The 22,869-nt window shown below is 37.4% G+C and overlaps 1 protein-coding gene across 1 annotated transcript in view; it reads left to right on the top strand.

Moving 5' to 3' along the window:
- The window catches only part of DOCK2 (dedicator of cytokinesis 2), a 289,582-nt gene extending 266,988 nt beyond the window's left edge, over positions 1 to 22,594 (top strand). Inside the window, exons 43-52 of the mRNA XM_063292441.1 lie at positions 3,153 to 3,237; positions 4,581 to 4,667; positions 4,978 to 5,154; positions 5,276 to 5,359; positions 8,626 to 8,763; positions 12,855 to 12,982; positions 14,477 to 14,648; positions 17,196 to 17,319; positions 18,825 to 18,967; positions 21,519 to 22,594. Of these exons, the coding sequence (XP_063148511.1) occupies positions 3,153 to 3,237; positions 4,581 to 4,667; positions 4,978 to 5,154; positions 5,276 to 5,359; positions 8,626 to 8,763; positions 12,855 to 12,982; positions 14,477 to 14,648; positions 17,196 to 17,319; positions 18,825 to 18,967; positions 21,519 to 21,587 (1,207 nt within the window). The 3' untranslated portion in view covers positions 21,588 to 22,594. The remainder of the gene's footprint in view (positions 1 to 3,152; positions 3,238 to 4,580; positions 4,668 to 4,977; positions 5,155 to 5,275; positions 5,360 to 8,625; positions 8,764 to 12,854; positions 12,983 to 14,476; positions 14,649 to 17,195; positions 17,320 to 18,824; positions 18,968 to 21,518) is intronic.
- Positions 22,595 to 22,869: the final 275 nt, after the last annotated feature.

Below are 22,869 nucleotides of genomic sequence, written 5' to 3'. Positions count from 1 at the left end.
TGAGCTATTTTATTGCAATGACAATGTGAGAGCAACTCACTTCCTTTAGTACTGCTACAAGGACACTGAGAGCTTCAGCTTTCATTATTTTCTGAATCAAAGTTTAATATATTTTATTTTACTAGAGGATCAGTGGAAATCATCTTTCTGCCTGCTAACATTTCCAGATGAAAGGGCATATGAAAGACAGGATAACTGTATGTGAAGAATAAAGGGGAAGGAGAGAGAAATAAGAAGGGATGATGCCCTTTGATAATACTGGGGACTCTGGACCATGCCTTTGTCATATAGCTCAAAGTTTTAAATTTATTTGGGGGCTTAATTCTTAGAAGATAAGAAAGATAAAGATCTACTCAAATTGAGCTTGGTTCCTGGTCCATGTACTTTTCTTTGACAACTAAATGGAAGTGATTTGCCATTGTATTCTTTCGGGATTTTATTTTACTTCACAGAGTAGCTCAGAGTTGTTGTCTTTCCTAGTGTTCTCCCATTTAAGTGGCAACCATGTCTAACCCTACTTGGCTTTTTCAAGATCAACCATGGCTGATATACTCTATCACCTATTGTGACTTGTGAGAGATTTCAGTTTTTAAATATTGTTCTTAATAGCAGCATACTTTGATTACTATCAACTCTGATTTATCAACTTGTGAAGGATGGCTGAAATTAACTTCAAATGCAACTTTAGATACTGGACAATCAATAAGTAACATATTTAGTTTCCCCCAAGTATCCCTCTTCTGGAAGTAACTTTTAAAATGGGCAGCATAAAGAATTTTCCCAGCTGCATCTGATAGCTAAATGAAAAGGCTCTTCTACCATGAGACACACAAATTACTGTCCTAATAGGGGACACCTTGAAAGCACACACTGTTCATGTCTTTGTAACTTTCCTTCCATCTGTCATGCTGTTACTGCTTAAATTTACTTTTTTCCCCATCATTAAGGGAAAAACCTGTTGGTGTACCACCAATCTAACTAATGTTGCCAAATGTAGCTGATTGAAGGGAATGATAATTCAGATGTAATACAATAGCTGTCATCTATTAGACCAGACATTTTGAATTTTAGTTCCTTTAGTCATTTGTGTGAAAATGGGAAGGTAGCAAGCCTGCTACAACATTAACTGTGGAGAAGCATTTGTTAACAATAAAGCCAATAGGGTTGTGGGATCATTTCTTCCTTCTTTGGAGTAGTTCCAACTGTGCCTTTCCTTTTTGACACACTGCTGTCATTACATCATTTGGGTTTTTGTCTCCTTTCTTCTTTCCGTGTAATCTTGAATAATCGTTGACTTGCTCATTTCTGTCTTCTGCCACATTAAGCCTATTGCCTTTCTCAATGTTTTTTAGAGAGGTTTTTTTTTCCTGTTGATCAGACAGTGAAAGACAAAAGTGAACACACATCAAGAGATCAAAATTAGATAATAAATATCCAGTAGGAAAAGAATAAAGCTAACTCCTTATTTCAAGTGTGTGTGTGTGTGTGTATCAGCATATGCACACCCAAGCAGTCTCTTCATTTCTTAACTTTTGTTCTTTAAATCACGTTGAGTGTGTCATTACATTATAAATACCCCACAGTTAGAGGGAAGCAGGGCATGCATGGGAGTTTCTAAATTAGAAATCCTATCCTGCACAGCATAGCATGAGCAGGCATCAAGTACAACTGGGTTTTGGCACTTGCAGCATATTGGTCAAAACATGCAAAAAGTGATCAGACCTGCCCTTATCATTTGCAGGGAATGCTGCATGTGGCACAGATATGACTAAGCTGGGTAACTAGTGTATACTTACCAGTCTATCTTATTAAGAAGTGTTATATGAAAATGCCAAGTGTTGTTTGGACTTTAAAGTAGCTGAGGACTATTTTTGTTGTTATGCACGCCATGGAAAACAGGTATCTTACTTTCCATTAGATGCTTTTCCAAGAATGTTTTCTTAGTCTTCACAAACTACAGGTATTTTATGGCTTCATGCTTTTTTAAATCTATAGATTGCAAGCTGGAGGTTAAACCCATATTCAAAGCATACCTGCCATCTCCTGTATTCTGCTGTAGTTCTTCTCAAAATCAGCCTCTTCTTTTTTGAACTTTTCTCAAACAGAATCTCCCTTTCCTCCATTTTGCACACACAATTACACATGGGCTAGCCTCAACTACATGTACGCTACCCTTGCATTAACTGAATTTTGGCTCGCATTAAATGCGACAGAATACAGGAGATGGCAGGTATGCTTTGAATACAGGTTTATCCTCCAGCTTGTCATTTGTTTACTTGATTTATTTATTTTAAATATTTATGAGATCTGTCGAGAAGATCTCAAGGCAGGTTATAATTCCTTAGAAAGCAATAAAAACATTAAACCATGTAAAAAATAACTGAAGACTACAATTAATAATCACACTAAATCAAATATCGCACTATTCAAACTCTCATTAATCGTGACCTACCTACAACCAAGTCAGGGCCCATTACTAAGTCTTCATAATCAACCTCTGAAAGTCATAGATCCATTACCATTATAGCTTGAAGGATATTCCTGCTTATATGTTGGATATTTCTCCCCATTTCTTGTTTACTCTGTGGAATGTAGAAATGTCCTGAGCAACCAACATGATCAAAACTAGCACCACTTCTGTTTACCTATGCAAGTTTCTGGTATATGGCTGCATTGTGATAATTTGCTGAGACTGTGAGGTACCCATGACATCCCAAAAAGGCACACTTTCCAATCTAGGTTTAGACATGCCTACAAAGTACAGTGTATGTCAGGAGAACTGGCAAGAACCGTGCTGAGCCGAAGTTGTACTCTAGTTTCTTTATTGTTCCTACCATATACAGAATCTTGCCAGACTAAAGGTACCCTAACTGATCTAAGGGAAAAATACTCCTGGAACTCTAAGGCAGGGCCACCTTAGCTTTCTTTGTCGGCCTCTCAATGATCTCAATGCTGTGAGAACATTATCTCCCTGGAATACGCTCCCTCTTCCCTCAGCTCCGAGATCCATCACAATGGAATACTTTGAGTACAATGTAGACTTTTGAGTTAAAAGAGGATATGGTATATTTAAATTACATAAATAAAGTTAAATTAACTTTTTACAGGGAATTTTGTGGAGAGAAAGTTTTATAATGTTTCTTTTCTTTTAGTTTTTATAAGTCTAACTATGTGCAAAGATTCCACTATTCAAGACCAATCAGAAAAGGATCAGTTGACCCTGAAAATGAATTTGCTGTAAGTGACTTTTTATGTTTTGAACATAGCCATGTTATCTGTCACTCAGGGGTGACACAGGGCATTGTCTCGGGCTAGGCTACATGCTTTATTAGTAGGCAGAAGAGGTACAAAATGCCACAGTAGCATCATTGGGCTGGACAAACAGGGTATAAAATTACTCAGGCCTTCCCGTTGCCTGAATTTCATCTGTTACCAGCAGGATGATTTCTGTCAGGGCTTGCTCTAAGGAATTTAAAGCATGGCACAAGTTCTCCTGGCTTTGTAGAATACTATCATCAGAAATAAAATAGAGATGTCATACAAAGAAACTTTAGTCTTTGCTTCCTCCGCCCATCAATCTCTCTTTAAGGAAATTCCAGCAAATTCAAGCCTGAGAATAAAGTCTGCATAGCTGGTACTCTCAAGTAGTATCTGCTGGATAATTATGCTAAGGCTTGCTATGCTCCTATAACCCTTCTGAAAGATTGTCCCCCATAGTTGATTTGCTATTAGGGGCTGCTGAGCCCTTGGGGGAATTCCCTGAACCACTTCATTACCCCTGTACTTAGTTAGGGCCAGAGCTAGTATGGATTCTGGAGTGATCCCTATTGTTTAATAAGTATACAATATCCTACCTGACATGCAACATCATCCTACCATGTCAAAATCATTATTCCATAAAAGTACAGTCTAAGTAATCCTAGGCTACCTCATTAACCAGTTGGTGAACTGGTACACTCCAGAAACAAGATGAATGCCATCTAAAACAAAATCCTGAAATGACTGGCAGAACTGAACAGTAATATAATGAGAGATGGTACCTTTAGAATGATAATTATAATCAGAACATGAAATAAGATTTTGAATTGAATCAGCTATTTATTCTCAAATGATGCCTATGTTTTTGTCAAGTGTTTATAATGTTTTAGATAGGATATATTTTGTAAATTGTATATTTAATCTACAGCATCATGTGAGATATTTGGGGTATAATTACATAATAAGGAAGTCAGATGGAAGAAGAAATGGTAGGTTGGTTATATCAAACAACACTTTTTAAAACATTTCAGATCACCCTACTTTAAATCAAGTTATTGGTGTTCTCTTTCATACCATTTCTTCAGTATTTGGGTCTTGTCCCTCTCCTCCCACCGTTTTGTTTTGTTTTGTTTTGTTTTGCAGATAGTATTAAAGTATTCTGGTTTGTAACCAAAATTCTGAAATCATCTCTCTCTCTCTTAAATAATGTTGATACCAGAAAAAGATTTCCTTGTTGTTTAAATTCTACTTCCAGTATGCTGCTAACATTCTAACAATATGATTTGACTGTTGTAATGTTTCCTCTCTGTATCTTTTAATAGTCTATGTGGATTGAGAGAACATCCTTTATTACGGCTTATAAACTCCCTGGAATCTTGCGTTGGTTTGAGGTTGTCTCTATGTCACAGGTGTGTATTAGAATCTGATAAGTGTTAATATAGTTTAACCTACAGAAATAGAAAGGAGGAGCCAATGCTGATTTATAAAAAACAAAACAAAGCATTATGGTACCAGGGAGTTCATTCTCCTACTAGGCAAGATGGTTCAATATGCATTTGATTTATTTTTTTTTTTAGACTGGGAAATTCTAATGAAATGCTACTTGCTTTTTGAGTTGCTTCTGAATAATGAAAGCAAGATTCTCTCAGGTTTTCCAATGCAGCCAGCTGAGCCACAAAGTTGCAGATGGGACTGATGATGATCTTGTCTCCTCCATAGACTACAATTAGCCCCCTGGAAAATGCTGTTGAAACAATGTCCATGACAAATGAAAAGATTTTGGCGATGATCAATCAGTACCAAAGTGATGAGAACCTTCCCATTAACCCTCTGTCCATGCTTCTGAATGGAATTGTTGACCCAGCAGTCATGGGAGGGTTTGCTAAATATGAGAAGGTAAGGATTTTAATTATTGTATTTGAAATAAAATAATCCTTTACAGTATATTTGATCTTCAACACAACCCATTACTGTCATGTTAGGATGAAAAACTGAACAACTTCTTTTCTGCTTGCAGGCTTTCTTCACAGATGAATACACTAGGGATCACCCAGAGGATCAGGAGAAACTAAACAGACTCAAGGACCTGATTGCTTGGCAGGTATTGCAATGCTGGGCACAATTCTCTGATTTTTTAAAAAATATATATTATTCATTTCTCCCCATTCTCTTGCTGATTGATCTCATTTCCAGAGGAGAAGCACACAGATATTTAATGCATGCATGTTTTCCTTCTGTTTTCATTTGTTTGTTTGTTTGTTTGGGAATACTTGTCTGAAATGTGACTGGAAATATTGCATAAAAGTATGTTATAAAAGTTCTTCATCTACATTTAATGAGCCTCATTTCCCAAACAAAAACATCAGGGACCCCTTGGTGATTAAGTTGAATGCATACTCTCTAGAAATGCTTATGCAATTTAAGGGAAAAAAAGCCTGACATCACAATATTTCTGTTGCTTTCAAATAAAGAGGTACCAAGTGAAAACACTGGTTTTGCATAGGTTTTGAATGATGTTTAATTCTCTGCTATTAATTGTTTCACCAGGCTGTGATAAGAAGCCTATTAACACTCAGAACTCCTGAAAATATCACTTCTATTTTTATGTTCTTGATAAAATACCAAATGTAGCAACTTTATGAGGGATGTAGCATAATGGTAACACTTTTTTTTTATTTTTTTAGAGACTAAATTATTTTTTGCTTGTAGTCTGTTTCTGGGTAAATCACCAACAGTTGTCAGTATCTTTCTTCTTCCACTGACATTTGAATCAACAAGAAAATTACTGTTTGCTGTGGAAAAGCTACTGAAAATGTATGCAAGAAAATCTTTAATCTTGGCATTATGAAGTTGGTCTTTCATTTATATGTTTGCATATATTTTATATCAACTCCATGGCTGTCTCCACAAACACTGTCATAACTTTCCTTATCAGACATTTTCAAATGGTGTAGGAACTCCATATGAAAGGAAAGGAGGAATGGGAAAGCATACTAGCACCATGTGTTTCTGTCACATCCTCACAGCCCACTATGTTTAGGTTGTATTCCAAAGAATTCCCTACTAATGGAGGCTTCCAATGTGATTTAGATTACTAGAAAGTTACAACTTAAATTGTTCTGATAATTCTAAATCATTAGTAAAGAAACTTACCTGGTGCAGACAATCAACCTCTAAACATGAAGGATAGATCTGTCCATGGCTTCCTTCTCAACTGTAGCCCCACTTTTCATGTGCTGAAAGAGGACTTACATGAGAAACATGAAGATTTACAGTCTTTCTGGATAGAGCAGGTGAGATATTATAACGGACAAACATCTGCATTGTGCCAGTCCCTTGAAAAACAGGAAACAAAATTATTCATAAGTATAGGAAGAGACCAATTAGGACAGGTGGACAATCTCTGGCTTTTTAAAAATCTGTGTAATGAAGAACACAGTTTTGATGTGCGGGGATGCCTCAAAATGGTGTGCCCCCAAATGATGAGAAATTTACATATATCTCTGATTTTTGACAGCTGAGCACAGAGAGGTTCAACAGCTCTAAGCTCTTGAGAACTGTGTGTTGGCCTGAGGCCACAGATTGTTACCCATGAGTTTAGAGGACATAGCTATCATGCTGATTGATGATTGAATGATTACTGATATGCTGTATCAAGTCAGTGTTGACTCTTAGCAGTGACACAGATAAACCTTCTTCAGATAATCTGTCCCAAAACTGGCCTTTCAGGTCTTCCAAAGGCGTGTCCATCACTACTCTAATCAAGTCCTTGTTGCTGGTAATCTACTCTTTCCTTCTACCTCCCCCAGCATTATGGATTTCTCAAGAGAACTGGGTCTTCACATAATATGTCCAAACTGCCATAATCTGAGCCTGGTTATTTTGTGCCTCGTGTGACAACTCTGAATTGATTTGTTGTATAATTTCTTTGTTTTCTTGGCTATCTATTACAATTCTCAGGAGTCAGTATTAACACCAGAGTTCAGAAGTGTTAATACTCTTTCTCGCTTGTTTCTTCAAAGTACAACTTTTGCTTCCCTACAGTGTCACAAGGAAAACCATTGCCTGAATAGTTCTAATATTTGTAAGCATAGACACATCATGGCATCTGAATATTTTTTCCAAGTCTTTCACGGCTACTCTACCAAGTGTGAGTCTGCAGCATGTTTCCTTTACTGTTGTTAGTTGATCCTAAAAGGCAGAAACTATCCACCACCTGATTATCTACGTTATAAATTCTAAGGCTGTTTGCTGTACCTGTTCTCATTAGTTTAGTCTTCTTTATATTTAATTTTAATCCCATTTTTTCACTGTACTCCTTGACTTTCACTACTAGAGCTTGCAAATTATTTGCATTTTCAGCTATCAGAGTAGTGTCATCAGCATAGTGCAGGTTATTGATGTTTCTTCCTCCAACTTTAAAAGCCCACTTACCTTCTTCCAATCCAGCCTCTCTCAATATATATTCAACATATAGGTTGAATAAATAAGGGGAGAGTATACAGCCTTGTTTCACTCCTTTGCCAACATGAAGCCAGTCTGTTTTGCTCTAATCTAGCTACATCATAAACACCATTACTACTCTGAAAGATTCTCAGATCTTCATCCATGGCACATTTAATGCTATCTGACCTTAGACCCATCATCTAGCACTATATTGTCAATCAATATAAGTGACTGCTTGCTTTGGCTGTACAGCTCGGATGACCTTCATGCCTTGGGTGACCCTTCTGGAAGTAGATACCGTACTCTTGGCATACATCCCTGGTGTTATTTGCTCATCCCTCCCAGGAAGATACACACACACACACACACACACACACACACCACAATGAGACAACAACCATGCTACTGAATTTCAGTAGAACTGACTTTGCTTCTGAGCTTACTAATGATTTGATCACTTAGCAAAATGCTACAATGTAATCTTTGCAACACAGTGAAAATGTCCACTACGTACCCATGGTCAAGTAAAATGTTGGTTTGTGGCCCATGTCACCAATCATACCAATCTCACCTGGTCTGGATTCTAAAGAGTTGATGTATTTTCTCTCATTCTTCATCTTAAGAATATATGAAGTATTATAAATCATCCATTTATTTAAACCTTTATTCTATATGGTTATTCTTAGGAAACAAAAAAAATGCACTTATATTTTTTCAGGAAGGGTTATACTTCTCCCTTCTGTAATTATTTTCTTGCAGTTCACAGTAACATATATTGCTATCTGTTTCAATGGAATGAAGGAAATGTCGGCTGGCAAATGTATTACAAATCCATTTTTTTTCCTGCAGTCAGTTGAATATATTCTGGAGAGATGGGGGATATGGAATAGCATGTCTCGAAATTTTCTTGTTCCTTTTTAGGTTCCGTTTCTTGCAGCCGGAATTAAGATTCATGAAAGAAGGGTATCAGATAGCCTTCGCCCTTTCCACGAACGTATGGAGGAATGTTTCAGGCACTTAAAGCTTAAAGTAGAGAAACAATATGGGATCAGAGAATTGGTAGGATCTTGTTTCTTTTAATTCTATATGTCTTTTTTTAAATTGTATTTTATCTTAACAAGTTAGCCTGTGATGTAATGGCATTACAGCTATTTCACCCAGGATCTATTTATGATTTAACGATCACTTTGCTTGCTCCTTCAAGCAATAGACTTTGCCTCATAGTTTGCTAAGAAATTTCCTTAACTGTTGACATGTATTTATTTACCCCACTTTATTAGGAAGATAGAAACAAACCTAATGAATGCACTTTTATTGCATTTTATAATAATTGTAATGGGTCCGGTTTTATGAGATTTTAACATTTCTGATTGGAGTTTGATTTTATTGTAAACCGCCCAGAGTCCCTCTTTCGGGGGAGATGGGCAGTAATTAAATTTGAACAATCAATCAATCAATCAATCAATCAATCAATCAATCAATTGTCATCCAGAGCTTAGAACTCCTCATTCTCTTTAAACCACTAGTCTAATTTTAATGGCTAAGAGTTGTGAATAAGAATGAATAACCAGGGAATACCTCGCTCTTATTTTTCCTGAAGGATTCCAACTGTTTGGCAAATCTGCTTCTGAAACAACACATAGTTTAGCATAATAAAATATAAATATGAGTTGAAGTTAAAATAACAGTATGCAAAATCTGCAGAGTAGAATTAGCAACCCTGTGATTCTCACCATTCTTGAGAATATTCATCTAATAACTGAATAATTAGATGAAGTGTTTGACAGCACTAAGAATGGGAAAGTTGTATATGAAGGCTTGCTGGCTTCAGGATCTGAAGATGGAAGGAATGCTCCTAGATAGTGAACTTTAAAGCTTATCTGTGGGGGAAGTCATAGACATAGCTTCTAGCAAATGCAAATTATAGACAGTTGACCACTTTGTGTATACGTTGAATTAAATTAGCTTTCTCTCAGTTCTGTAGTTTAGGGGCCTATTTGTCATGGAAAAGAGATAATTTGCGATGCATGGTATTAGGTTATCTATGCTAAACAGGCTATGTCCTTTTCAGTTCACCTGAAATGCAACTATGTCATCTTTGACTATCAGCTTGAATAGAGATGTATTAGATTAGAGGCTGGCAACTGTGTTAGGTCCAAGACACCATGTAGTAACCAGATGCCTCCTAGTCTGCCTAAAATCTTGCCAGGTCGCTAAATCTTGTGAGGTGTTTGCAATCTAATCTCAAATCCTTGTATCGGAATGCCAAATTACATAAGAATTTCAAATTCAGAAGTAGGATTTTGCAAGAATTTTAAATTCTTGTGCAAAATCTCATGAGTGTTGACAGCCTGGACTAATTTTAGCCCTTTCGTATGATTTTAATGTGAATATGGCAAATTATAGATGCTGTTTTTGATAGCGTCAGATGCTCTAGTACCAGTGAGTGCCATGTCATCCCCACTTTGATTAGAGGTTACCACCTAAAACTTGGTATAAATGAATCATATTTCAAACTGGAAAATTAATTTAATCTGGTCAGCCATAAATCATGGGAAAATTTCCAGAGTCTGATTGTATATTACAATCTGATGAGAGACCAAGCAGATAGAGACCAGCAGGTGGATTCAGTATTGTTACATGCAGATTATATGGCTTCTGTGCCTTCTTTAAATATATACTTTTCACGTACTTTCTTGACTCCATCGTGGACTGAAATTCTCCACCTGTATCACAGTACATGGATGAAAAATCATCTCTTTTAGACAGATAGGAAAAAATAAATTACTTCACTCTGGAAGAGGTTTCTCATAAATTAATAAGCTCAGGGGATGACAGTATTTAATTTATCAGCCAATACATATGAAAACTACTTAATCTGACCAGTCAGACTCCTCTGGCTTTATCATTTTTCTCAGGGTCTCTGGTCCCTGTGAAAGGCAGCTGTGTTAATTGTGTCTTCTCCCTGCATTTGGGATTCACAGGATGAGAAGCAATTCCCACTGCAAATAAAATCTAAAATGTATTTGAAAATAATGTTGGAAATTCTAAATGCCTTTCCAGTATCTCTTGCCAGAACTGACGCTCCGAGTGAAATGAGTCAGGGTGAGAATTGAGCCTAAGTATGAAATTACATACCAGTTTCTCTATGAGCATTGTAATAACTCTGCAATATTTAAGCCTAAATTTTCAGGTTTTAAAGTAGGCAAGTGGCAGGTTTTCTAACACACACGTACAAATATATATATATACCCACACACTGCGAGAGAGAGAGGAGAAAAGACTCAATCCAAGTAACAACATGTAAGAAAGCTGAACCTCTGGAAATAAAGCATTTCATCTATGCTCAAAATGTACTTCAGTGATGGCTTCCTTTTTTTTAAAAAAAGGAAAACAAATATATAGAATAATTGGAACATTCTGTTCAATTAGGTCTGATTCTCGGAGACTGCCTGGACCAGTCCCTGCAGCTTTCTTAGCAAGGTTTTTCAGAAGTGGTTTGCCATTGCCTCCTTCCTAGGGCTGAAAGAGGGACTGGCCCAAGGTCACCCAGCTGGCTTTGTGCCCAAGGCAGGACTAGAACTCAGAGTCTCCCAGTTTCTAACCTGGTGCCTTAAGCACTACACCAAACTGGCTCTCACATTATATAGTATATACAGCATGTAAAAAACAACAACTGAATAATCCTGGAGACCTGATTTTATCTCAACATCCTGAACCATTAGTGCTAGCCATGTTTTTTCAACCTAATGATGGAAAAACGTCTCAGCCAATATGAAATTAAACCAGGGAAGGTGTGTACCACCCAAACTGGTTGTATGTAAATATGAAATTATTTACATGTTTGTGAACCTAGTAACAAACAAGACAAACCTGTACTTGCTATCTAAATCACTACACAGAAATAGTAGGATTAACTTAGAGTTTCTCATTATGAAGCAACAGTACAGGGATATCTTAGGTTAGTTTAATATTACAGAATCATCTTGGGTCCCACTTTGTTCAACAACTACGATTTTTATTGTTATGTTCTGTCAGCACATTTTCATGTATGCTTAATTTGTATTGCTGTGTCTCAGATTTCCTTTTTAACCGTTATCCAACAAAATTTCTTTTTACCATTATCCAACACAAACACAAACACACAGACACAGACACAGAAACATGCACACATCCTTTTCAATTTTCTAAAAGGAAAGAAAAGATTGACAAAATTCTCCTAGATGTTGTGTGGAGTTATTGAGCTTTCTTTGGGTACAGATGACCATGAGGGATAAATTTATAAATATATATGTGCATAAGTGAAAATATCTTGTATTTACATACAACTAGTTTGGGTGGTGTACACTTTCCCTGGTTTTATTACATTACAATGGAAGGGAAGTCCTTCCATGACTTTTTTTCTTTCTTTCAAAGCATGGGTATCCAGAATGACTGCAGAACCATGGGGAGTTAAATAGCAGGGGGGGGGGGGTATGAACATAATTATTTACTACCGCACAATAATTGGAATGATAAAGATTCAGGAGATACTTACATAAACAACTAACTGCAAGTTCCTTCATTATCAGTGAATAGATGTGCCACTTTCAAGATTCACAGAAAAAAAAATAATAAGAAAATAATAATAATAATAAATAAAGATATTAAGAAAATAAAGAATTGTACACTATAGTGTACTTAGGGATATATTGGTTATATATCGGAAATAGTTCAGTTGCTGAAGTTTGTAACTCCATCCCTTCTCAATAAATCTAAAGAAAGTGTGTGAGAATCATGCTGGAGAAGAATCTTTTTCAGTTTGAGGCAAATGCCAAACAATCTGACAATAAAAGAGAAAAATGGAAACAAGAAGAAATTTTAAAGCATACTGGAATGAAACAGAAAAGGCTTTGTTTTCTTTTGTTTGTTTTTGTTTTTACAGGGGAAAAAAAATTTTCAGGAAATTGGATGGCAGGTTTTGGCCAAGCTTTATACATTTTATAACTAAGGCTAAAGAAAAGCAAAATAAAATTCACCGTATTCTTCCCTGTAGAGAAAGCTTCTGCTTTGCCCAACCCTCTTGTATTCCTTCCCCACCCACCTAGCCAGTGAAAAGCAGTAATCAATTTTGGTGTACTCAAACCTCGTTTTGTCGTGTTTTCTCTAAGCCGGATTTTGATGACAAGCGCTTAGGCCGACCAACTTCTATGCTGAGATCGTATCGCCAGATGTCCATTATTTCTTTGTCCTCCATGAATTCTGACTGCAGTACACCAAGCAAGATTGCTGCAGAAAGGTTAGTTATTTGCCGACTTCTTGACGTGAGTTCTCTGCAAGATACAGACCAGGAGGGAACCATCTATAGAACAGAACAAATTATCTTAAGAAAATAGACACCAATACTGAACAGAGACAGTAAGAATCCAATCTTACTTAGTCTAAGTAAGTATTATTTACTTTTTATTACATATATGTAAATGCTGCTTCTAAAATTAGCAGTGGCAGGCTAACAGCACTAAAAATTGAAACTGTACTGAGGGTGTGGTGAAAGGTGCCCTGTGCAAGCATCGAGTCATGTTGGTCCCTTTGAGGGGACGCCGCTTTCGCGACGTTTTCTTGGCAGACTATAGTGGGGTGGTTTGCCATTGCCTTCCCCAGTCATCACCTTCCCCAGAAAGTGGGTCCTCATTTTACCAACCTCGGAAGGATGGAAGGCTGAGTCGACCTGAGCCGGCTACCTGAGAATCCAGCTTCTGCCGGGATCGAACTCAGGTCGCGGGGAGAGTTTTGGGCTGCAATATTGCCACCTGCCACTCTGCGCCACACGAGGCTGTTTGTACTGAGGGTACACATGTTCATTAAAACTCTCTATTAAGCATGTAGATAATATTTTTGGCTCTTTCCGAAAGATGCAACAGCTTTAGAGTATGCCACTTTCCAAATATTGATGTCACCTTCTTGGATTACCTTTCTGCATAGTTTAACCTGATATGTAACTTCTAGTTTTTCATGTTGTCTTATAGCATCATCCAGGAAAGGTCCCCTATATGAATAGTTTTGGAGCTACTCCCTAACCAATAATAACTTAATAAATAAAATGTAGAATTTCCAAGTTAAAAAAAATGTGTTTCTAATATAATCAGTATCAGTTTTCCTTTCTTTTCTTATTTATCCCATTCCAAGCCTATTGTATTATTGTGGAGTCCTTGGTGCTCTCTGAGCCTGGTTGTTTTCTTGCAGATGTTTCATTGCCAGACTAGGCAACATCTGCAGTGCAAAAAATCACACTGAAGATGCACTGAAGATCTTGCCCAGTCTGGCAATGAAACATCTGCAAGAAAACAATAAGGTTCAGAGAGCACCAAGGACTCCACAGTTAACCCTGAGCTACAGATATTCACTTTGATTGCTATTGTATTATTGTCCTCAGGTGAACTCTTTGAGTCTCCAATACCCTCAGCAGACGGCTAGGACTTTCTCAGGTCACCCTCTTCTGATTTGTTGTAATGTTTCTGTTTCATCTCCCTCCTGACTGAAGGATGAAACACCCTCCTGTTTCATCTCTTTCCTGACTGAGAAATGAATGCCACTACCCAAAAGAAAAGGCTGTGTGTTGTTGTAATGCTTTCCCTAACTAGTTTCCAACTGGTATGGCTTCCACTTCCTGCTTTCCCTCTGGGACTACCTTATGTCATTGGATTGCCATATTGCAAAGAACCTTTGCAAGGGAATGGCAGTGCTGTGGGCAGATTAATTAAGTTAATTAATCTGTTTCCATTTACATCTGCAGCTTTGAACTGGAAGTCATGTCACCAAAGGCAACCGAATCTGTGTCAGATGAAAATGGGCGTCTGATAGGCAGCCAACCTGAAGTGAAATTGAGGAAATGCCGGAAGAGAGAAAAGAGAAGCAGCGTAGTACTTGCAGACAAAAAATCTTCTGAACTTCCTGATGTGAAATGTGTAAGTTATTGTAACAGGGTAACCAGGGCCACAACTAGAGGGGGGCAAGCAGGGCATGTGCCCCAGATGCTGTGCTGGGGGGGCACCAAAATGGGCACAGAATCCACATTTGCCCTGGGTGACACAGACCCTAGTTGCGGGCCTGAGGGTAACTTTTGTCTGTTTCATGTTGGACACATTTTAACCAATCTGTGGCCTTTAAAGTGACATTAAAAACAAAAACAAACCACCAACCTGGATTATTTCAAGATGTAACAGCTGGTTTGGTCAGGTGGTGACATAACATGTTGTGAGGCTGCATAGCTGTGTTTAACAATCTCAGAGACCGGGAATCTGCCCTGAAGCTGACTTTTTGTGGGTGAATTTGCTGGCTGATATAAGGGCAGATGTTGGGTGGGAGTTTGCACAAGCAATCTGGAGGGGAGCAGCTGGCTGCACATCTGTGGCCTCCAGTTCCAGCTGAGGTTCCTTCAAGATAAATAGATGCTCACTTTGAATCTTGTTAAAGAAATAAAACATCTTGTTATGACACTGCAACTTTGCAAACTATGCTATAAACAGAGCAAAGCTGAAGACTCTCTCACTGGCACCTTTTTGTGCCATTTATCATCTGAGCACTTTGATCACACTAATATATCATCAGCATGAATTTATATAACTTGCACTGCACAATTTTATAACAACCCTAGGGGGAAAAAGGATTTTGAGTATTAAAAATGCAATGTCATTAAAGGAAAAATAATAATAAAAAAACACATCAGTTCAGCAAAGAAGCTTCATCCAATTTTGTTTGCTGTCGAGAAGTAGAACTAAATGAATATCAGGTTAGATCACAGATCCCTTAGAAGAAGTATAGCAAAGTATGCAGAGTTATGTCTGGGCATAAGCTGTTTTTCAGAAGACCATCACTTAATCTATTTTTTTTTTAACCCCAGGAGTAAGTTGGTCTCTTTTATGATTGCCCAAAATGCAAAAACCAAAGCATTCAAAGCTTAGTGCTATTCTAAATCCTTGTTTCTTATATCTACTGAGTTTAGAAAAACTTATATCTACTGTTTTTGAAAATTATAGTGGCATAAATTGGTAACACTCAGTATATGCTGGCCTGAGGATTTTGAAAAGAGTTTAGTGTGGGCCCTTATGCCACTTCTTCACTAAATAAGGAAATACAGAATTGAGAAATTGGAAAAAATCAACTATCTGATATCAAAAGCTTATCAAGTATATTTATATCTACATCTTCCATGACCACTCTCCAGACTTTTCAGTTATTGTGACAATGGAACAATATATAGAATGAATATTATATTTCATTTTAGGATCTGTATCATTTCTGAAAAACTTAAACTTGGTTTCCCCTTGGCCAAACACACATTTGGCAACCCATAACAAATGCTTCTGAATTTGTGTGTGTGTGTGTGTGTATGTGACAAAAACTGGGAGTTTATAGGTAATCAAAGAAAAAAATTCCTAAGCTGATCACATCTCATAATCTTTTATTTATATCTAAACAGCAAGTGGCCACTGAACTAACTTATTCTGAAATACATTCATACCATGATCTTATTCAAGTCTATTTTTTTAAAAAAACAACCTGTATTTAATAGCTTTTACACCTAGGCAAGTCTAGGTGTAGATATAGACCCTGATCTAATAAAGCATTAAAATACGCTGGAGTTTATGGCAGGGGGGGGGGAGGGAGAAAAGATTTAGGCATCTGTGGTGGATTTCAGCACTGCCGTGGATTCTCAGGAGGGAGGGAGCACATTCCAAGGAGATAAGAGGACTCAGTCTGGACAGCGTTGGTGGGATAGTTCAGGGTGGCCATGCCCTAGAGTCTCCCCGGTTATTTTCCCTTAGGTTAGTAGGGTAGCTTTAGTCTGGCAAGATTCTGTCTATACAGTGAGAGCAATAAAGAACTGGAGTTTGAATGCACTGACTCATTGTTGTTCTTGGGCTGGGCCTGACAGCATCCTGGTACAATGAAGATATTTTGGACTTCAGTTTCCATGAGCTCCAATAAATGCAGCCAGTGGCAGATAGTGTGATAATTATAGTCTAAAACAACCTGACAATACTAAGTTATCTCTGTCTAGTATAGATTATATTTTCTTTCCTTTTTTTCCTCTGTGCCCTTGGGCAAGTCTTATTAGCATCAAGAAAAGTTGAGCAGAAGCTCCAAGCTGATTATGTTCTTAGAGCACAATTCAAATTCTATTGACTTTAACAGAATAATTCCAACTGGATGTAATGGCCCTGAATGGCCTCCGTAGGTCAATAAATGACAGCTACTGTGTTTGCTTAATACATTACTGACTTTACATTTTCCTGAGTTCTCCAGGAAAGGTTTCTTTTGTAACTATCTACAATTCAGGAACAGTCCCTTCATACAATTGGAAAAAATATGTTTGTCGGTATTACTGAGGGACACTATCAGATTGCAACTGTTTTATACCGTATATTTTAAAAAGTAACCTTTTAAAACTAAACCATTTACTTTCTGAAGTTGTATTCTGTGGCTTTTTTATTGTTGTTGTGACTGTGCAGCTGTCAAGAAAATACGAATTTATGAGTGACACCAACCTTTCTGAACATCTGGATGTACCTCACAAAACATCTGTTCTTCTCAAGCAAATGAGTTTTGCCAGCCGTTCTATGCCAACCATACCAGGTAAGCTAATTAAGATAAGAGAATGAAAGCTCTGCAGTTTTAGGCTGTCATTAATTAAAAAAATAAAAATAAAATTCACTCCTGTTCATTTAAAAATGACAACAATGCTGTTATATTATATAATTGTGTCAGATATTAAATAGTATGTGAGCAGTTTCAGTATCTTTTGAATCTAGACAATATATTTTCATGTAGGCAAAACCCCCATTACTTAGTATTATTCAAATATTTTAAAATCATTTTTGTCCTTGAGAATTGTTTTTTTGAAGCATCAGCATGTATCTTGGGGAATGTTCTTTCTCCTTCATACACATAGACTCACAATCATACTGCTGAAGAACATACAAAAACATGTCACTTTATTCATACAAATATTTTTGTTCCATAATATAAGCATCTAGAATAGAGGGAAAAATAAAATGAAGTGAGCTTGTGGTAAGGGCAACTATTTAATATAGTGTTGAAAAGGTGGGAAAGTGGTCAATGTATATTTGAGGGGTAAGGTCGTAACTGATAAATGTCAGAATTCAGCCAGATACCTGCATTTCACATTCAGTTGTTGTTTTTATCATTTCTATGAGTGATCCCAGCAATTCCCCTCCTAAAAGTTCAGCATTCACATCTTAAATAAACGGGTATTCTTGCTGAATTTGTGAACATGTTCCAACAAACTGGGAGAAATCCTTTTCTCATTTCCAAACTCTAGAAGACTAGAGTTCTTTTGGAATAAACACTTTCATAAAAACAGCAAACTGTTTAGCTATCCTGATTTTTGGAGGTGTTTGAAATAGCTCCTATGTCTGCATATAGCCCCAAAGAAGCCTAATTGAAAAAGAGGTTTCTTCAAGGCCAGAAAGAGGAACTGTTCCTCCATGCTGGTGCAGAGATGGCACCACAGCAGTTTTATTTTACGTAAAAACATGGCAAAAATGATCAGTGGAAGTGGAAGTGGAAGGCAGGGGGAAGCAGGATGATGAAATCAAGTATTTTACAAGTTCCCATAGCATGGCTCTGATGTTTTCTTTTAACTTTATGTATTAAGTATACTATTTTTGTCACCATTTAAAGATGTAGGAGACAGTGCTAAAGTAGGAGAACATTTCTCCTGATGTCTCAGTCTTCTGTTAAGGTTTGTTTGTTCGTCTGTTTTAAAAAACAAATACTCATCATGTGAGTATTTATCTACAACCTGGATTAGCACACTGTAGTTAGAATTGAATATTTCTGTGAAAATTTATTTTAGCCTTATTTGCAACACACACACACTTATTTGCAATACACATGGGGAGAGAGGGTGTGTGTAACCTGCTGATGTAAATATTAAGATATGCATGCACCATTAATGTAAGTATGTTATACCACTTCTGAAATGTTCTTTGTGGTTATTAAGATCCAGACACATCAAAATGTGTCTTTCTGAATGCTCAGATTTATTTTTGCAATCTACTTATGTGGACTCCACTTTGCAACCTTATTGTGACTATGTGCACTGCACTGTTTTAAAGCTTTGACTCTATCGTTGTGCTGCCCAGCACTTGAAGAACCAAATGTGTCACAGAGGATGAGCCAGGTAAGCATCCCACCCACCTTGGAAACAGAAAAGAAAACTCCAAAAAAGAAGAAAATGAACCAGATCTTCAAAACAATAGTAAGTGTCAGTGTTTCTGTTCAAATTTTAGACGTTCAAACTTGCTTGTATATTCTTAAGTGACCTGCACAGTTTAGTTCACATTGGCTTACAGCATGATAAAAATCAGACCTTCAAAACCTACACTATAACAATCCCTGACTCTGACGGTGTTTTTTGTTTAATTCTTTTATTTGTTAGCTCATCCCACACACACACAACAAAAAACCTAGCTAGAAATGGAAGGGTTCACTGGTATTTTAAATGATACGAAACATGCTTTTAGTACATGCTGCCTGACCAAAATGCTGGAAGTTTTTTGACTATAGAGTATCATACTATATTTGAAAAGGCTATAATTCCATTCTCTGTTTTCATAGATGATGTCTGCATCATCATTTTAAAGCACTTCCAATAGATTGTTGCAATTATTTCAACAATGTTGTATGTAGTGAGCACCATCAGCTGATTAATTTGCACAGTTGGGGCATTTATTTAATGCCATTGTGTTAACCAGTGATGATTCAGGTCACCTTCACACCTAATATATCGCTCAGGAATGTTGTTTAAAACACACACATTGAACATTAACCACAAAAAATGTTTTAATGTTACTTATCCATAGACAGAATTTCAGAGTATCAGCATTGTGTTTTGATTCCTCAAGGGTTGATTAAAAAATAAATTGCACCAAATTTAATAGATCTTAAATCTGCAGTGCTATGTCCTTTAGGACAATATTGCAGGACATTGGATTAGGCAACTTTTCTTTATAAGGGCACCAATAGGTTTCTGACTTCAATAAAAGCAAACTGACATCTGATCCCCCTCCCCACTGCCCATCAGCCTCTGCCACTAGATTTTTCAGGTGTCAGGAAAGTCAGATGTCAGAAAAGACTAGGGATCATGTGGCAGGAATCATACTGGAAGGGGCCAAGCGTCCTAAAAATTTTAGTGGTCCAAGCCCCAGGGTCACCTGGTCCCTGTATAATACAGGGAAAAATTAGTCCCATCAGGAAATGCAAGCTATTTCTCAATTCTTCCTTGCCAATTTTATAGACAATTTTAGACCAAGCTGAGGTGGGAAAGGTGAAAGGTCCCCTGTGCAAGCACCGAGTCATGTCTGACCCTTTGGGGCGATGCCACTTTTGTGACGTTTCCTTGGCAGACTATAGTGGGGTGGTTTGCCATTGCCTTCCCCAGCCGTCACCTTCCCCAGCAAGCTGGGTCCTCATTTTACCGACCTCGGAAGGATGGAAGGCTGAGTCAACCTGAGCTGGCTACCTGAGAGAGAATCCAGCTTCTGCTGGGATCGAACTCGGGTCGTGGGGAGAGTTTCAGTTGCAATACTGCCACTCTGTGCCACACGAGGCTCTTGTGAAGTGGGAATGTTCTGTACCTATAGAATCCAGAACCTGAGATTATTTTTGAGACTTGCCAAGAATAGCCCTGTCACAGGTTTTCATCTGATATGTAGCATACAGCTATCTATATTGTTTCTCCTGTTGGATTTACATTTTCTGATCTAATATTCAGAGATGTGAACCAAAACACAGTTCTCTTTCTGAATTTGCATTTTGCAAATGTTGCTATATATAGCTTTCATTGGTGCTGCAGGAATAAATACTTTTTAGGCAGGTCATTTAACTTTGCATTAGGGAAACACTTCTCTTTTGGTTGTGCTGGGGAAATAAGTATTATGGCTCCCCTCTCCAGATGCTGCATTCCAAGTAAGATTCCTGATAATCAATCAGGGAAAATAAATTCTTTAACTGCATATGATGCATCACATGTATGGGACCAGGAGCATATATTTCCAGCCCTGGAGCAGTATATTAAGTCATATCAAAACTGTACAGCTTGCAGGAAGAGGGTAAACAAATCTTTCTTCTTAAATCACTTCTTTCCCTAATAGGAACCACACAACAACTAAAGTTTAAATACATCAGTCACTTAATTGGGCACGCATAATTTGAGTTCATTCAGGCTTTTTACAATAATGTAGCTCTTTCAAGGAAAGAAGCCATTGAAACTCCTGATTGCCTCCAGACCCAAGGGATTATCTATGTCATTTGTTCAACTACCTCCCAGAAATTAGCAAGGTAGCCAAAAGATCCTCTTAGCTTCCTGGTGGGATATCAGTGGATGTCAGATGCTTCTCTGGGGAACTTTTAGCAGATCTCCAAAATTATTGAAGTATGCTTGCTTTATCCAAGTCTGCCTGTTCTTCTAGACTTCAGTGGATTCTTCTTATGCTTCTGCCACATATCAGTTAGCTCAGCTCCCTGTGTTCTTGGAGAGAAGGAGACATTAAAGGGTATCCCTCCAAGTCTGTGATTTCTTCATTGCTTTCCACACGCTATCTGAAAAGCCAGCTATCGTGAGAATTGTGAGAAAAACTTAGGAAATGTTACTGTATAATGTTCTGGCTTCACAGTAACTGCTGGATTTTAATATCAGCTCAGGATTAGGAGATTAAATACTACATAACCCCTTCTTCTCTGTGCTTAGAATAAGATCACTGAGAAATCCAAATGGTTAACATCCAATCTTTTCCTTCTCTTTTATATAGTACAAGCCCAAGCAACCTGAAGACGCAAGGTGTACGGGTGAACAGCAATCTGATGTCTTAGAGCTTTGAATAAATTCCACAGTTTGGAAGAAAAGTAATTACTAGCAAGTGAAAAAACCAAGATTCTAAATTGGAGATGATGGCTGGCTTAGAATGTGGATAATGTATATAAAAATCATTTATACAATCCAGTGTTTCAATCAAGACATAATGGTGTTACCTGCCTAAATCCACAACACTGTGTGATATACAACATTTGTTAACCTATGGGCCAGTTCTTAGGCTCAATATGCTGGGAATCAAGAACATGAAGTGGTCATTGGAGAAAGCACTGATCTCTCACTGTGCATAGAAAATAATGTAACACTGGACTTGATTTTTGCAATTCTTCTGCATTTTATTTGCACTGTATCTTATACATATCGTAGCAAATATATGTTTGTGGCTATAATCCATTGCACATGTGTGCTTGATACCACATATGCCAATCCTGGTGTACTGACACTGTCAACTGGATCTTAGTTGACTCCATTGAACTGGAAAATGTCTTAAAGATTTAAAGATTTGCTAAAATCATAATTTTATTTAATCACAGTCTTACTTAATTCCTTGGGAGCCATTATTATATATTTATCTCCCATTGCCAAAATATCTCCTATGACCTCTCTTCTATATTTGTTTTCTTTTTCTTGGGAAAACCCCCCCCAAAATGATGGCTTATCTCATATTAGGGGACAGACTGACTTTCTTGGCTTAAGCAGAATCAATTCTGTTCCAAAATCGATCATGCCACTCTTCTCTGACACTACTGTCACTAAAGCCTTGAGTTTTGATAGCCCAGCCTGGAGTGTGCCCACAGGTTTATACTTTTTTGTTGATATTTTAGTACCACATTGTGTTTTTAAAATGTTGTTTCATAAACTGTACCTTCTTTCTTTTAGGAAGTCATTTCAAGAATTATATCTTTATTGGTTCATTATGCCAAAAGTATGTCAAAATATTCATTCGTTTCTGTAATTTCTAGCTGAAGCATGCAATATAACTGCTTTGATCTAATAAACATATGATCAAAGGGACTTTTTAAAAAAGTGTTCAACTTCTTTGCTTCAAGGTGAAACAAACTTTAAAATGGGGGAGCCCAGCATCACTTGCTATTTCTTTCCTCTTACTTGGAACATTTGCAAGCACAAGAAGCAATCTGGCTGAGTTATGATGCAGCTGTCACAGATACAGGACTTTTCTTTGGAGTCTGTGATAGCTATCTCAGCTCTATATTGCATAGGATTAGCACACTGGAAAATATAAATGCACCCATCCAAGTTCTCCTTGTGGTCCTATCACCATGAGAGGT

Source organism: Candoia aspera, chromosome 2 (genome assembly GCF_035149785.1).
Source record: "Candoia aspera isolate rCanAsp1 chromosome 2, rCanAsp1.hap2, whole genome shotgun sequence".
Taxonomy (NCBI): domain Eukaryota; kingdom Metazoa; phylum Chordata; class Lepidosauria; order Squamata; family Boidae; genus Candoia; species Candoia aspera.
The sequence above is the reverse complement of the archived record's forward strand: the minus strand, read 5'-3'. Positions and strand labels throughout refer to the sequence as shown.